At 35.1% G+C, this 13,751-nt stretch overlaps 2 protein-coding genes across 2 annotated transcripts; one reads left to right on the top strand and one right to left on the bottom strand.

The window, feature by feature from the left end:
• Window positions 1-837: 837 nt before the first annotated feature.
• On the top strand, window positions 838-5,654 carry LOC139871050 (uncharacterized). The gene is made up of 5 exons (XM_071858797.1): window positions 838-977; window positions 1,814-3,058; window positions 3,580-3,797; window positions 3,887-4,110; window positions 4,198-5,654. Exons 2-5 carry the CDS (start codon window positions 1,885-1,887, stop codon window positions 4,919-4,921), a joined length of 2,340 nt encoding a protein of 779 aa, XP_071714898.1. The 5' UTR covers window positions 838-977; window positions 1,814-1,884; the 3' UTR covers window positions 4,922-5,654.
• A 1,813-nt stretch (window positions 5,655-7,467) lies between these two features.
• On the bottom strand, window positions 7,468-12,492 carry LOC139871054 (light-mediated development protein DET1). Its single transcript, XM_071858800.1, has 11 exons — window positions 12,223-12,492; window positions 11,385-11,812; window positions 10,266-10,494; window positions 9,973-10,146; window positions 9,708-9,776; window positions 9,553-9,609; window positions 9,316-9,396; window positions 9,055-9,219; window positions 8,637-8,732; window positions 8,393-8,492; window positions 7,468-7,860 (listed from the first exon to the last, which is right to left on the bottom strand). Exons 1-11 carry the CDS (start codon window positions 12,292-12,294, stop codon window positions 7,721-7,723), a joined length of 1,611 nt encoding a protein of 536 aa, XP_071714901.1. The 5' UTR covers window positions 12,295-12,492; the 3' UTR covers window positions 7,468-7,720.
• Between the last annotated feature and the right edge of the window lie 1,259 nt (window positions 12,493-13,751).

Here is a 13,751-nt window from a genome sequence, read left to right as displayed (position 1 = left end):
TATGGTCAAAGTTTACAACAAAAGATTCAGAAAGTCAAATATGAACACTTATAGTGGGACAGACGGAGTAATATAGAACATACACCATTGCAGGTTTGCCTTAGTGATATCCCACACCTTGTGTGTAGGGCTTGAATTTAGGTTATGGGTTTGAGGCTCGTTCTGTCCATTCTATTAATCAATCTGCCTGAAATATGAAGATCTAGATTGACCACAGAGGGGGTTTCTCCCGGATTCATTCAAGATTCAAACCTGGTCGTCTACCCCCTCGGGATGGTTTAAGGATCAAATTTCTGCAATGTGATCCGTGTTTCCTTCCAAAAGTGTGTACGTGCATGATATATGATCGCGAAGGTACTTAAGTCTCCTGACGACGTCGACAACTTCCTTTAGAAAATAATAATATAGACCATACCTTATTCGCTTATATGCTGAAAAAAGGGCGAAATACAGATTAATATAGATACAGATATAGATATAAATAAAGAAGAAGGCAAAATTGGGATTTGGCTATCCTCTTCATATTATTCTTTCCTTTATTTTTTAGGTCTCCATACATCAAACCTTTTTGTAAAGCAACTTCTTTATCTCAAAACCATGATCCTTAAATTAAGTACGATACCCATTTAATACATTGTAATAAACGCATTAAATTTTGTACCATTATTTCATAAATTTAATAAATTTGCTCTGTAATATTTTTTTCTCATTTCTTACTTTTATTTTTCGTTCATGCTATTTTTATTTTGGTTCCCACTCTAAACAGAGTTTTGACCGTTGCACTGATACTCTCTCTCTTTCTCTCTCTCTCTCTCTCTCTCTCTCTCTCTCTCTCTCACACACACACACCAACTGCGTGTTCTTGAAGCTCATTTCACCCACCAAAGAAGTAAGTGTTTGTGTGTGTGTGTTTTGAAGCTAATTTCTACTAAAGCACAAATCTTGCTCATGCCCATAATTGTTTACTTAATACCCAGGTAATAGTTTTTACTAATTTGCATATAATTACCGATTTCCTTGTTTTTTATGTACTTTTATGCTCTAAAGCATCAAACTTTATATAACAGGTTTGCTTATTGTATGTACGAAAACAATTTTTTATTTTGATTAGAGTTTTAATCATGAAATTTAACATATCCAGAATGGAGTTAGACATTGTTGATTTTGAATCTCCAAAAATTTAAGAGCTTTAGTACCTTTCGTTGTTTTCTGTAGCTGTGATTCTTGTTTGAACAAACAAATAGTACCATTTTGATGAATCTTTGAAGGTCAAAATATTGACTTTTTTGGCACAGTGAGTAGTTCACAGTTTTCACATACTGAAACACTAGAACAATCTTTTTCAAAATGATTATCTAATATTTGATTTGATTTGTTTTAGAGATTTCTTCTCCAATCTGATAGTCTTTTTTTCACCTTAGTATTATAATAATAATAGTAATTATTATTATTATTATTATATTTTCTGGCAATTTGATTGTTTAATAAAGGATTTAAAATGCTTTAGTCAAGAAGAAGCTATAATTACTATGAATTGTTTTACTTTTTTGGGAGTTTTCCTATGTTCTAATAATTCCTTGTTTCTTTGTTGATCAGTTGCTTTAACAAAAGCTACATAATTACATTACTTATTAATAGTTTTATAATTACCTAAATTATTTGTTTTGTATTTCTTTCACCCATGTGATGAGCTCTGCAAGGCTGCAGCTTGTACCTTCATGAACCTTTATCTTCTTTGTTTCTTTACCCAAAAAAGATAATTTATGTAGTTTTCTGTTTTGGTTTGACCCATTTTTGTTTTGGTTTAAAATAGGACTAAAGATCCCCTTATGAATCTGGTTAAACCCTCTGATTTGAATCTTAATAACACATAACTTCAAACAAATGGGATGTTCTTCTTCGAAATTGGACGATGAAGAAGCTGTTCAGCTTTGTAAAGACCGAAAAAACTTCATTAAAAAAGCTGTCGAACAACGAACCAAGTTCGCTTCTGGTCATAAAGCTTATCTTCTGTCACTTAAAAGAGTTTCAGCAGCCCTTAAAGATTACGTTGAAGGTGACGAACCTCGCGAATTCTCATTAGACTCATTCACAACACCACCGGGACCCACAACCAAAAAAACGACCCCACGATTCATCACCATTTCACCAAATTCATTCACCATTGAACAACCGAAAGTCCATTACCTTAGATCGGGTCAAAACCCGCCCATTTTCGTTGAACAAAGACCGCCCGATTCGCCAGAAACAGCACGGGTCGAGTCGTATAACCACTCGCCCGTTTACCAATACGCAGCCGATAGTTTTTTCGATATGCAATCACAATCACAATCACAATCGCCAGCTGCATCCATTTTTAGCTACAATAGACCGAATTTACCACCGCCTTCGCCTCAAAGATCATCATCATCACAATGGGATTTTTTTTGGAACCCATTTTCGTCTTTGGATTATTACGGTTATTCAACGAGAAACAGTGTTCATCAAACGATGTTCGATGATGATATCAACGGATTACAACAAGTTAGAGAAGAAGAAGGGATACCCGAGCTTGAAGAAGAAACCGAGCATGAAGAAATCGATCATCATCATCATCGAGTGAACAGAAGGGACAAATTCCACATGCATCATGATCATGAAGACGAAGTTTCAGTCGTTGATGTTGATGATGATGATGATGATAATGATGATGATGATGATGATGATGATGATGATGATGAGTTTGAAACGGATAGTGGGGACGAAATGGAAAGTGAACATGAGTTAGAAACGCCACCAACGATGAGTAAAAGTCAAAATCTTGAGGTTTCAAAAACGGAGAGTTCGGGAAAAGTGGCTAATAATGGAACGGGAGACGTTGTTTCGAATCAAGAAAGGGCTAAAAACGAAGGGACACCCGGGTTCACGGTTTATGTGAACCGAAGGCCAACGAGCATGTCAGAAGTGATTAAAGATCTTGAAGATCAATTCACAATTATATCTGATTCAGCTAAGGAGCTTTCGGTTATGTTAGATGCTAATCGGGCTCAGTACTCGTCAACTTCACATGATCACACAGGTCAGCATGATAAAGGTCAAACTAGATAAACTTTGTTGGGTCCAAATGGGTCGGTTTGGGTTGGCCCGACCCGCAAGCAAACACTTCTTTAAACCCTTTTTGGAGTACATAAATACAAATAATAAAACTTCACATGACCACACAGGTTAGTATGATAAAGGTCAAAAGGGAAAACAAAATTTGTTGGGTCAAAATGGGTTGGTTTGGGTTGGCCTGACCCGAAAGCAAACACTTCTTTAGACCCTTTTTGGAGTATATAAATATAAATATAAGTAATAAAACTTGTAAAATATGATTATATGTAGACATTAGGACTAATGTTTCTAGTCACAACTAAATCAAATTTCTAGTCAATATTTATTTGGCATACTACTTAGTGATGAACATGTAAAAGTTTTGGCAAAAAGTTTACTTCTTTTGGCCTGTTACTTAACCAACCACTGGCCCACTCATTTTGCCACCCATCTTGAGATAGTAAATTGGATCCACATCACTCATTTTGGATCTTTTTGACCAAACAGGTATGAAGATGTTGAATCCGGTGGCATTATTGCGGTCTGCATCATCTTCTCGCTCAAATTCATCAAGATTCTTAATAAATTCTTCAGGAAATTCAAAAGACGAAGGTTATACTAGCAGCAGCGATTTATCTGATGATTCTTTTATGTTTCATAATAGTCATCAATCTACACTTGACAAACTATACGCCTGGGAGAAGAAACTGTATCAGGAAGTCAAGGTATGTATAGCATCAGTATGTTGACTTTCTTCCAAGGGTATTATTGTCATTTAGCAAGTAATCATGATTTCTTTTGGTTAACTTTACAGACTGGTGAACGATTTCGTATAGCGTATGATAAGAAATGTGCTCAACTTAGGAACCATGATGCTAAAGGAGATGACCATTCTTATCTTGATAAAACGAGAACCGCCATTAGAGATTTGCATACTCAGATAAAGGTTTCAATACATTCGGTTGAAGCTGTGTCGAAAAGGATTGAAACTTTAAGGGATCAAGAACTTCAGCCACAGCTTCTTGAACTGATTCATGGGTAATATTGTCATTTCATTAGTTTTAGTTATGAATTTTTATTTTTATTTTTATTACAAAATGACAAATGCCATGTTAATACAACCAGGTTATCAAGAATGTGGAAGGTAACGGCGGAATGTCATCAAACTCAAAAACGGATACTCGATGAAGCCAAGATTTTACTAGCCGGGACACCATCAAAGCCAAAAAAGTACACGTCAGCGCACCCTAATGAGCCACATAGGCTAGCCCGTTCAGCTACCAATCTTGAATCCGAATTACAAAACTGGAAATCTTGTTTCGAGTTTTGGGTCACCTCACAAAAGTCTTACATTCATGCAATCACGGGTTGGCTATTACGTTGCATTGGATCGAACTCCAATAATACCACAAAATTCCCATTTTCTCCCCGAAGGTCTAGTGGGGCCCCACCAATGTTTGCAGTGTGTATCCAATGGGCTAGACTGCTTGACTCGATTAATGAGGTCCCGGTGTTGGATGGTCTGGATTTTTTTGCAGCAGGAGTTGGTTCTTTATATGTACAACAGTTAAAAGGAGGTGGCGGTGGCGGTGGCGGTTCGGGAATTGGGTCGTCTAGGCGGTACGATGGCGGCTCGGGGATGGAGATGGTGGCGAGTGGGTGGGAAGCGAAGGAGGAGACGGTGGAGAAGATGGCGGAAGTTGCCATTAGAGTGTTGTGTGCTGGGATGTCAGTTGCTGTGAGTTCATTAACAGAATTTGCTGTATGTTCAGCTCAAGGGTATGCTGATTTGATTAAGCAATGGGAGAGTGCCACGTGTCCAGAAACTACTAGTGTGCCTAAGGTGTAGTTTATGGGAATTTTTTAGTTTTTTATGGTAGGTAGTTTGTTAGATGTAATTATGTAATTTTTTCATTTATTAAAAATTTATTAATATAGGTATTAGATGATAATTAGGTTTGTTGAGCAACATGTTGCTGAGTAGCAGGTTGTTGAGCAGCAGGTTAGGCAACAGGTGCTATAGCAGAATCTATAAGAAACCCAGCAGCTAGGATTTTAAGCTCATAATCGTAATCCAATACGATCCTCTCATCATCGCTATCAATTTCATCATGATGTTGATCCATTATTCAATAAGGCTGAAGCAGGTGATGCCGGAAAAAGAGTAATGGAGGTGCTAGATTTGAGAGGGAGGCGGCGATCGATTAGCCGGATTTGAGTGGTGTAGAGAATTAGGGTTAGAGTTTGGTTTTTATATGGTGGTGAAAGATATATGAGTTTTTTATTTATTTTATTCCTTCGTATAAAAATCAAACCATAACCATAATTATCCCGATCACTAAAATCCGGTCATTCAATCGCCGCCACGCTTTCAAGTCTAGCACCTCCATTGCTATCTCCATTTTTAGCGTCGCCGACTTCAGCCTTGTTGAATAATGAATCAACATTACGATGAAATTGATAGCAATTATGAGGGGATCGTATTGGATTGAGATTATGAGCTTGGGTTTCTTATGGATCCTAATGTAGCACCTATTGCAATTTTGATATAAACTAGTTACGGTGGAACAGTTTAACGTACATTTAGGACCGATCAATTTTTTTATAATATATTTGATTTTTTAAATGTGCTTTTTTTTTTTTACTTCTTTCATAAATTTAACATTTTAACTGTTGAGTGTCTAAAAGTAAACCAACTCCTTCGAATGCAACAAAAAAAACACCATCGAATTTCAAAGTAGCATGATCTAATTAAAAAAGTTTCCCCCTAATTAATTTTCATTAAGTAACTCTAAATTGGGTGTTAATAACTTTATGTTAAAGGCAATCAACTGTAAAATAAAATTAAAAAATAGAAAAAAAAAAACGTATAGCTACTTTACGTAAAAAAAATCTCGAAAAAGGCAAATTGTGGAAATAAAAGTGAAATCGACATAATTAATACTTTTATAAAAGAAAATAGATATGAAAGTGCAGTCAGAAATAGAGGGATTACAATGGATCTGAAATGGATCGAATATTGATCGGTTGATGAATCCATATAAATCTATTAATCCATATCCATATCCTTTTAATTTCACTTTCATTCATCCATATCCATATCCGTGGATAAAGCGGGTTAACGGATATTATTCATATCCATAAATATATTTACAAAACTACATGTTTTTTTTAACTAATGTTTCGTGTAATCTTTGTGATTATTAGTTAATAGCGCATATTTTGAGTTATAATTGGTTGTTACGAAGTATTCTACTTGATAATGAATTGTTATATAGTTTGGAGTAAAAATTTTGATTTGCTTAACATCGACAATAAAATGTATACTCGATGAAGCCAAGATTTTACTAGCCGGGATACCATCAAAGCCAAAAAAAAGTACACGTCAGAGCACCCTAATGAGCCACATAGGCTCACCCGTTCAGCTACCAATCTTGAATTTGAATTACAAAACTCAAAATCTCGTTTCGAGTTTTGGGTCAACTCACAAAAGTCTTACATTCATGCACTCACAGGGTGGCTACTACGTTGCATCGGATCAAACTCGAATAACACCACAAAATTCCCATTTTCTCCCAGGAGGTCCAGCCAGCCCCCACCAATGTTTGCGGTGTGTATCCAATGGCCTAGACTGCTTAACTCGGTCAATGAGGTCCCGGTTTTGAATGGGCTGGATTTTTTTGCAGCTCGGGTTGGTTCTTTATATGTACAACAGCTAAAAGGAGGTGGTGGTGGACGTGGTGGTTCGGGAATTGGATCATCGAGGCGGTACGATGGCGGCTCTGGGAAGGAGATGGTGGCGAGTGGGCAGGAGGAAGAGGAGGAGACGGTGGAAAAGATGGCGGAATAACTCGAAGTCGGCCAGAGAAACACGGAAAAAATAGGTCGATGTAGCAAACATCGAACCACCCACACGAGGCAAGAGACCAGAAAGTGGCAGAGAAGAGCCACATTCCATCAACCACTACCGAAAACACACCAATATCGAACTCCAACTCGCCTAAGGATGTCCCAGCCGAAAATAAGCCATCGCCGGAAAGAGTACTTGAAACGTGATTTCACCAGAGCACACTCTTAAAAACACCCATAAACAGAGGCCGAAGTGGCGGTAACTGAAAGCACAACCACACGAAACCATTATTTCATAAACTAGTTCCAACGCTGAACTTCATAGATGAAAACCACCAAAAATCGGTCATCACCTCCCTGACTATTTCCCGACACAAGAAAAAGATTTCGGTGAACTCGTAATGTTAACATCAATGGGCTTTCAACAAAGTATAGGCTATCACTAAATGCACATAGGACTAATGAGAATAAACTATAGAACAACAATGCCGATCAATTATAAAACAATGACATCTGGAGCATTAAAAAAAAAAAAAAAAACCTCTTCTAATAAAACATTAAGCCTCTTTATAATTTAAAAACTCTTGTACAACATTGCTTCCCAAATTTTGGAACTTAATCAACTTCTGAAATGAAGAGTAAATTTGTTTGAAGTTTAACTTTTGACATAAGTACTCTCTCTTCATGGATTAGTGTTGTTGTCCATATTCTCTCTTCAATGTGAAGGAGACACGAGTTTACATATATTGTAGACGAATGCAATTTCAATGACACTATTTTCATGGTGCAACTCATTAAGCTATCTACGGAAATGAATATTTACACAAGCAGGCTGCAAAAACAAAGTCTGCTGAACTGAAAGGGCCATCGGCAAAATTGGATGAAAAAGAAAAGACGATATCCTCTTAGTCCTGCAATCTGTAACGCCACCTTCAGGTCCTGATATGATAAACCAATAAAGTTTCAACCTTGTCATCATCTTCTTCACTATCCAAACATATAACGTTTGACTTTTGAGGTCAAACAGACTCTTTCAACTTATAGTGAATTTATTGTTGCAAGTACATTGAATTTCTTATTGAGAGTAAATGTAAAGAAGAAATATTGATTTATTAATTTGTAATGAAGTCAGATCTCAGTTTGAGTTTGGTAACTAATATCAATAGACCTTTTTTTCCTTTTCTTTTTGTATAAATTACAAGGACAGTCCCTGTAGTTAGTTCCAAATTGCAGGTTCAGTCCCTAAACATCGTTTTAAAAGTTCAGTCACTGTGGTTTGCAACTATTTCAAAGACAGTCCCCCGTCCAAAATTCGTTAAGACGGAAGAACTGTCCTTGCAACATTTGCAAACCTGACTGACATTGTCAAAAAAAAGTTTAGGGACTGGACCAGCTGGAACAAACCACAGGGACTGTCCTTGTAATTGTTTCTTTCTTTTGTAATGAAAAGATACATAATGTGATTTCTTACCTGGTTTGATTTTGAACTTGAGGGTATGTGGAGGTCTCCTTAAAATAAATTTGATCGGATGGTCTGTCGACTGCCTATGCCGGTCCGTAGCAGAAATAAGCTGCAAACATATACATATGTACATACAACACTTTTATATCGAGTCCTAACGTATGCAAGATGTAATGAAAAGTCAATTTTAACTCGATAAATGGTCGTTGAATTGACACAGCTTATAAAGTCATATATTGTATAGAAGACGAACCTTTTCATCAAATCTAAATAAAGACTGATCAAAGTAAGGCGAAGGACTTTGAGATTGACAATTAAATGGTAAAGAGGCCAGCACTTTCTTAACAAACTGCATAGTTTAAAACAAATGTTAGTCTCATCTCAAATGTCAATGCATCGGTTTAAGCGATTAAACTAAAAAAAAATGGAAACATAAATGATTCAAAAGACACCCAAAGTATTCTTAAATGCCTAATATCTCTTAGATCACTTGATTAAAAGAAATTATATCATTATGATAATATATAATTTGTCTAACTATTTACTAAATTATAACTAAAATTGACAATAAAGACTTGATGGTTACCCTGTTTGGACCCTTACAAAACAGATATCATCTGTTGCTATCAACTTCAGTAATAAAAAAATAAATACAGGTTTAAAAATGTTACCAAGGAAAAGCTTGTAGCTTTATTTTTACTGCTTCTCAGTTGCTCGAGAGCATGAACATTGTTCGAGTGAGACGATATAAAATTCATATACGGAGAACTTTTTGAGGGTACATGAAAATGATCACAAAACTGTTCAAACAACAAATATAGCTCATCTGATGACATCTGCAAAAACATTACAATGCTAATTAATTGAAAATATTTTGCGAAAATGATATCATGATTTGATACCATATAAGAATAATAGGTACTGAGTAATACCTGATAAAATGCTACGATTTCGGTTGATTCCATGTTATATACAGCAAAAAAAGCAGGATGGTTATCAGCATTTCGTGACACCTGTATCAGGTTGACAACAAATGAATAACTTCCTTTTCTATGAACTTAGTTTAGTTATTTGCAACTCACAACAATTATTATGTAACATGCATTTTCTCTCTTAAAAATTACACTCACGCTTTGTAAAAAAGGAAAAGAAATTATAAGAAAACTTACAGCTCCATCAACACTCCCAAACTTGATTAGCAAATGATGTCGGTCCAAAAATTGCACCTACCCAAAAAAAAAAAAATAAAAAAAAAAAAAATAACTGTTCATATCATGTTTAAAGGAACCCAACATAAAAAGAAACTAATTAATTCAGCACCAACCTTCCATACAATCAAATCGACGTAATCTTGAAAGTGAAAATAAAACTTCTTCTTAAGGGATTGGATTCTCTGAATCACCAATAAAAAATAGAGCATTAAGCAACAAATCATTAAATCCATACACGTGTGTCTAGAAAACATATCATTTGAACACATGTATAAACTCTCAAATACAACGGGGTGTATTAATGTCTGTTTTGAAACTTAAAAGTGACTATGACTTTCCCTAATAAGAAAAAAAAAAGTTGAATAGTCAAAGGCTAACCATAGTTTCGTCTTTTTCTTCATTTCGTATCCCTCGAACAATAAAAGAAAGCAATCTTTGTTTTATACCACTCAAAAACGGGTTTTCTTGAGCAGGCTGTTCAACATTCGGGCCGTTTACAGCATCATTCACAGGCATGAATTGTGTATTACTTCTCTCAACATTTGAAACGGTCTGCAACATTAAACAGATTCAGTAAATCCAATTTCCTTTTTCCAAAAATAATACATTTATAAAAAACAATTAAATAAACAACGATTAAAAACCACACATTGTACAAATATTTTACTTGCCTGTGCACTCGAACTTAGAAAAAGTTCATCATCTTCACGACAAAACTCCCCGATTGCTCGTACATCAACAAGACTACCCGAATCCCGAATTTGAAGTATGTGAATACGTTGATAACGGAGAGAGACTATAGCGAGCAAATCATCGAATAAAAATACACCCATGCTGTGTGCCAAATTTATGTAATCGTTGCTGAAAACCCTCTCATCGAGTACAACTCCATCTTCCAGTCTAATAAAACGTTGAAACGAAAAACCACACCCAATTTAATTGCTATAATAACTACTGCCACATGAAATATGGAGTACTGTTTGACTTTTGACTTTTTCAGATAAAACATTTGACATGATATTTATGTTTCACACAGTAAACGCCAGTACATATATAGAATTAGTATCTCCATAAATTGATCCAAATTATTCATTTTAGAAACTGACATTATCTTTTTAAAAAATAACAAGCATGAGGATTGAAAAAGTCAATCATTAGGTTAACATAAAGGTGGTCAAAACTCAAATGGGATGGTCGAGCAGGTTAGATAACGATTCAATCTGGGTTCAGGGCAGAATGGATAGTTTTTGGGCCTATGTGATGTAATTTTACAATATTGAAATGTTTAACTTCTGGACTACATGAATTAACTGTTACAGGCCCACTTAGGAGGATATCATATTCGTTTGTTTTTGTTAACAGAATTTACAAATTTGCAGTTTTGTAATTCAGTAATTTAAGCCAAGCAAGACAGAATTGGCTTGTTATCTTACCATCCTATAGTCAAGATTGGGATCCTATGAAAAATCCAAATTCCTAAGTCACATATAGACTTAACAAAATTTCATTCATCAAAATCGTATTCCTAAATGACCGATATCGGGATCTTGGCAGCCTAGAAACACAATTTTGGACGATTTTCGACCCGTTTACCCAATTGACATGTCTTTAAGTCGATCTTTTCAATATACCCTTTTGACCCGTTAGAGATAAAACACAACCCAAATGACCCTATCATAAGCAAATGGGTCATAAATGTCGTAACTCGATTTGTACCTTCGCACAAATGGAAATATAAGTTATAGAATTTTCAACCGATGAAATTATTTAATAGAGAGTCGAGAACACACCTCAAAAGATGGAACGTTATTTTCTCGATAGACGGAACACCTTGAATAGCACCATTAATAGCAGGGGCATCGTAAATTTGTGCAGTTGAAGTTGCAAAAAGTCCAAATTGGTTAGTCTCAGCATAAAGAAAAAAGTCTTTACATATAAGCTCACTTGCATTAGCAAGTGGGACCGAGTACAATTGTGTGAAGAAACTCTCAAACTTTTTGGCTTTTAATGGAAGATCTGGATTATCACAATCTTCTTGTTTGCATGAAAAAGATAAATATGTTGGTCTGTACACAATCAAATCTTGATGGTTTCTACTGAAACTTATTAAATACTTGCCGTCTTCTGTGAACTTGCGAAACGAATGATCGGGACATTCAACATCGTATATTGTGAAACTTGGAACTATATTCTCGTAAAATCGCCTGGCACGGTGAACCTGAATTCATCGTTTTATCAGTTCCATTTTGTTCGGTTATAATGAATTGTATAATGAATCGATAACTAATGTGGAACATTTGAGAAAGTTTGTTGCTTTTAATGACATAATAAAAATCGACTAAAACGGAATACATCATTGGCATGACAATTTGAACTCAATGATCAATTTGGGGCACACGGGATACAAATGGTAGCTAATCTATGACATTAGCCCTAAAAGATTAACCTAAAATTGTATAAACTTTTGTAAGAGGGATTTGATTATTGAGTTACTACAAATACAAAACATAGCACTGTGTAAACACACTAAAAAGGTATTTTCATTTCATACTAAAATAAAAATATAAATATAATAATACGTAATATAAATATAAATATAAATATATGAAGAAGAAGAAGAAAACATACAGTAGTGCCAGGAGAAGGAGTTCGAATCTGACGTTCAAATAGCCTTGCTGTTATATTGTTGCTTCTAAACATCAGTCACTTAATAATATCTTAAATTATAAGTATATATTTATCCTTCGAATTCACCAATTTAATAACTTTCTATTCCTTTTCATAACCCTAGCAAATCCTTATGAAGAATGATTTGTAGAATTTGGGGGTTAATTTTCTACAAAAACGCAACATGAACTGAAAAGCGAGAGTTTAATTTCTGCAATAAAGTATTGGCTTTTTATTTTAGTTATTGTTTGATTGATCGGATAGGGGAACAGGGGAAAGAAGCTAAAGGATTCGCAAGCAATGGGGGTTAGCATACGCCTACGTGTCTCTAACATCGCCACGTATTTATATTTTCATTTCCCTTTTGGGTAATACCCATTTTAGGACAATAAATATTCCCTATTCCTTTTTCCGGTTTAAAATAAAATGAAATAAATAATTAAAGGGTTAAAGTCACAAATTGGATATATACTTTCTTAAATGTTCCGATGTCGCTCATATATCTATTTGCGTTCAACTGTCATCTACAAATTTTAAAAAAATGTACCGATGTCGCGCACTATACTTTTTTACATGTAACGAAATCAATTGATGACGTAGCTTCTAAGTAATCATGACACGCCGGTGATACATCGAAACAGAAATTGAAAGTATATGGACGAAATCAGAACACAACTGAAAGTATATGGGTAACCGGTAATGAAATGTTGACATTGGTACATTTTTTGAAAGTTTGTAGACAACAGTGGGACGCAAATGGGTATATGGGCGACATCGAGGCATTGAGAAAGTAGATAGCCAATTTGTGGCTTTAACCCATAATTAAATAATGAAAACAAACCAAAAGAGGGATTTTTCCAAAATCGTAACATGTGTTTTACGAGAAAATATTAACGTTCAAATTCTGTCTTAAAGAGAACATTATTATAAACATAAATAAAACTATGAAGAAATTAGTAACTACAATGTTAAATGACATTATCAATCTTTAAATAGATATTAAAAATCACAAACACAATTTCAAAGACAATAACATGATCTTGAATACTACGAGATAAAAGAAAGATCCAAGTGAACCCCAAAATAATAAAGCATACACTCCAATAATATAAGAAATGAGCCGCTATCCAATTTTACATCATACATGACCCCTCAATAATCACTCGATAAAAACTATGCAAACATGTGAAAAACTCACCACAACCATCACAATCACAACAAGACAAATTCACTGAAACCTTAAACCAAGCAGCATCGATCATACAATCTAACCACGTGGTGGTGGTGTGAAATGTATAAACGTTAACAAAGAGAGAAACTCGTCCAAAGACCACAATCAATATTCACAACTTCGACCCCCCGAAACCACGACTATCGACCAAAAACCAACTATAACCACTCAAATTTTAATGAATCTGATTCCTAGATTGGAAGTTCGTCATCTTCCTCAATCCTGGGAAGAAAGTGCTGATGTGACACTCATTTCTCTG

The sequence above is a fragment of the Rutidosis leptorrhynchoides genome, chromosome 10 (assembly GCF_046630445.1).
Source record: "Rutidosis leptorrhynchoides isolate AG116_Rl617_1_P2 chromosome 10, CSIRO_AGI_Rlap_v1, whole genome shotgun sequence".
Lineage (NCBI taxonomy): Eukaryota > Viridiplantae > Streptophyta > Magnoliopsida > Asterales > Asteraceae > Rutidosis > Rutidosis leptorrhynchoides.
This window is presented reverse-complemented; position numbering and strand designations above follow the sequence as displayed.

Bases quoted from the DNA above. Each gene is read 5' to 3' on its own strand.
- LOC139871050 (XM_071858797.1), top strand. From the start codon at position 1,885: ATGGGATGTTCTTCTTCGAAATTGGACGATGAAGAAGCTGTTCAGCTT. The intron at 3,059-3,579 runs GTCAGCATGATA...TTGACCAAACAG, and splicing joins AACTTCACATGATCACACAG to GTATGAAGATGTTGAATCCG. The intron at 3,798-3,886 runs GTATGTATAGCA...TTAACTTTACAG, and splicing joins AACTGTATCAGGAAGTCAAG to ACTGGTGAACGATTTCGTAT.
- LOC139871054 (XM_071858800.1), bottom strand. From the start codon at position 12,294: ATGTTTAGAAGCAACAATATAACAGCAAGGCTATTTGAACGTCAGATT. The intron at 9,220-9,315 runs GTATTACTCAGT...ATGTTTTTGCAG, and splicing joins AAATCGTAGCATTTTATCAG to ATGTCATCAGATGAGCTATA. The intron at 8,733-9,054 runs GTAACATTTTTA...TAAACTATGCAG, and splicing joins AAGCTACAAGCTTTTCCTTG to TTTGTTAAGAAAGTGCTGGC.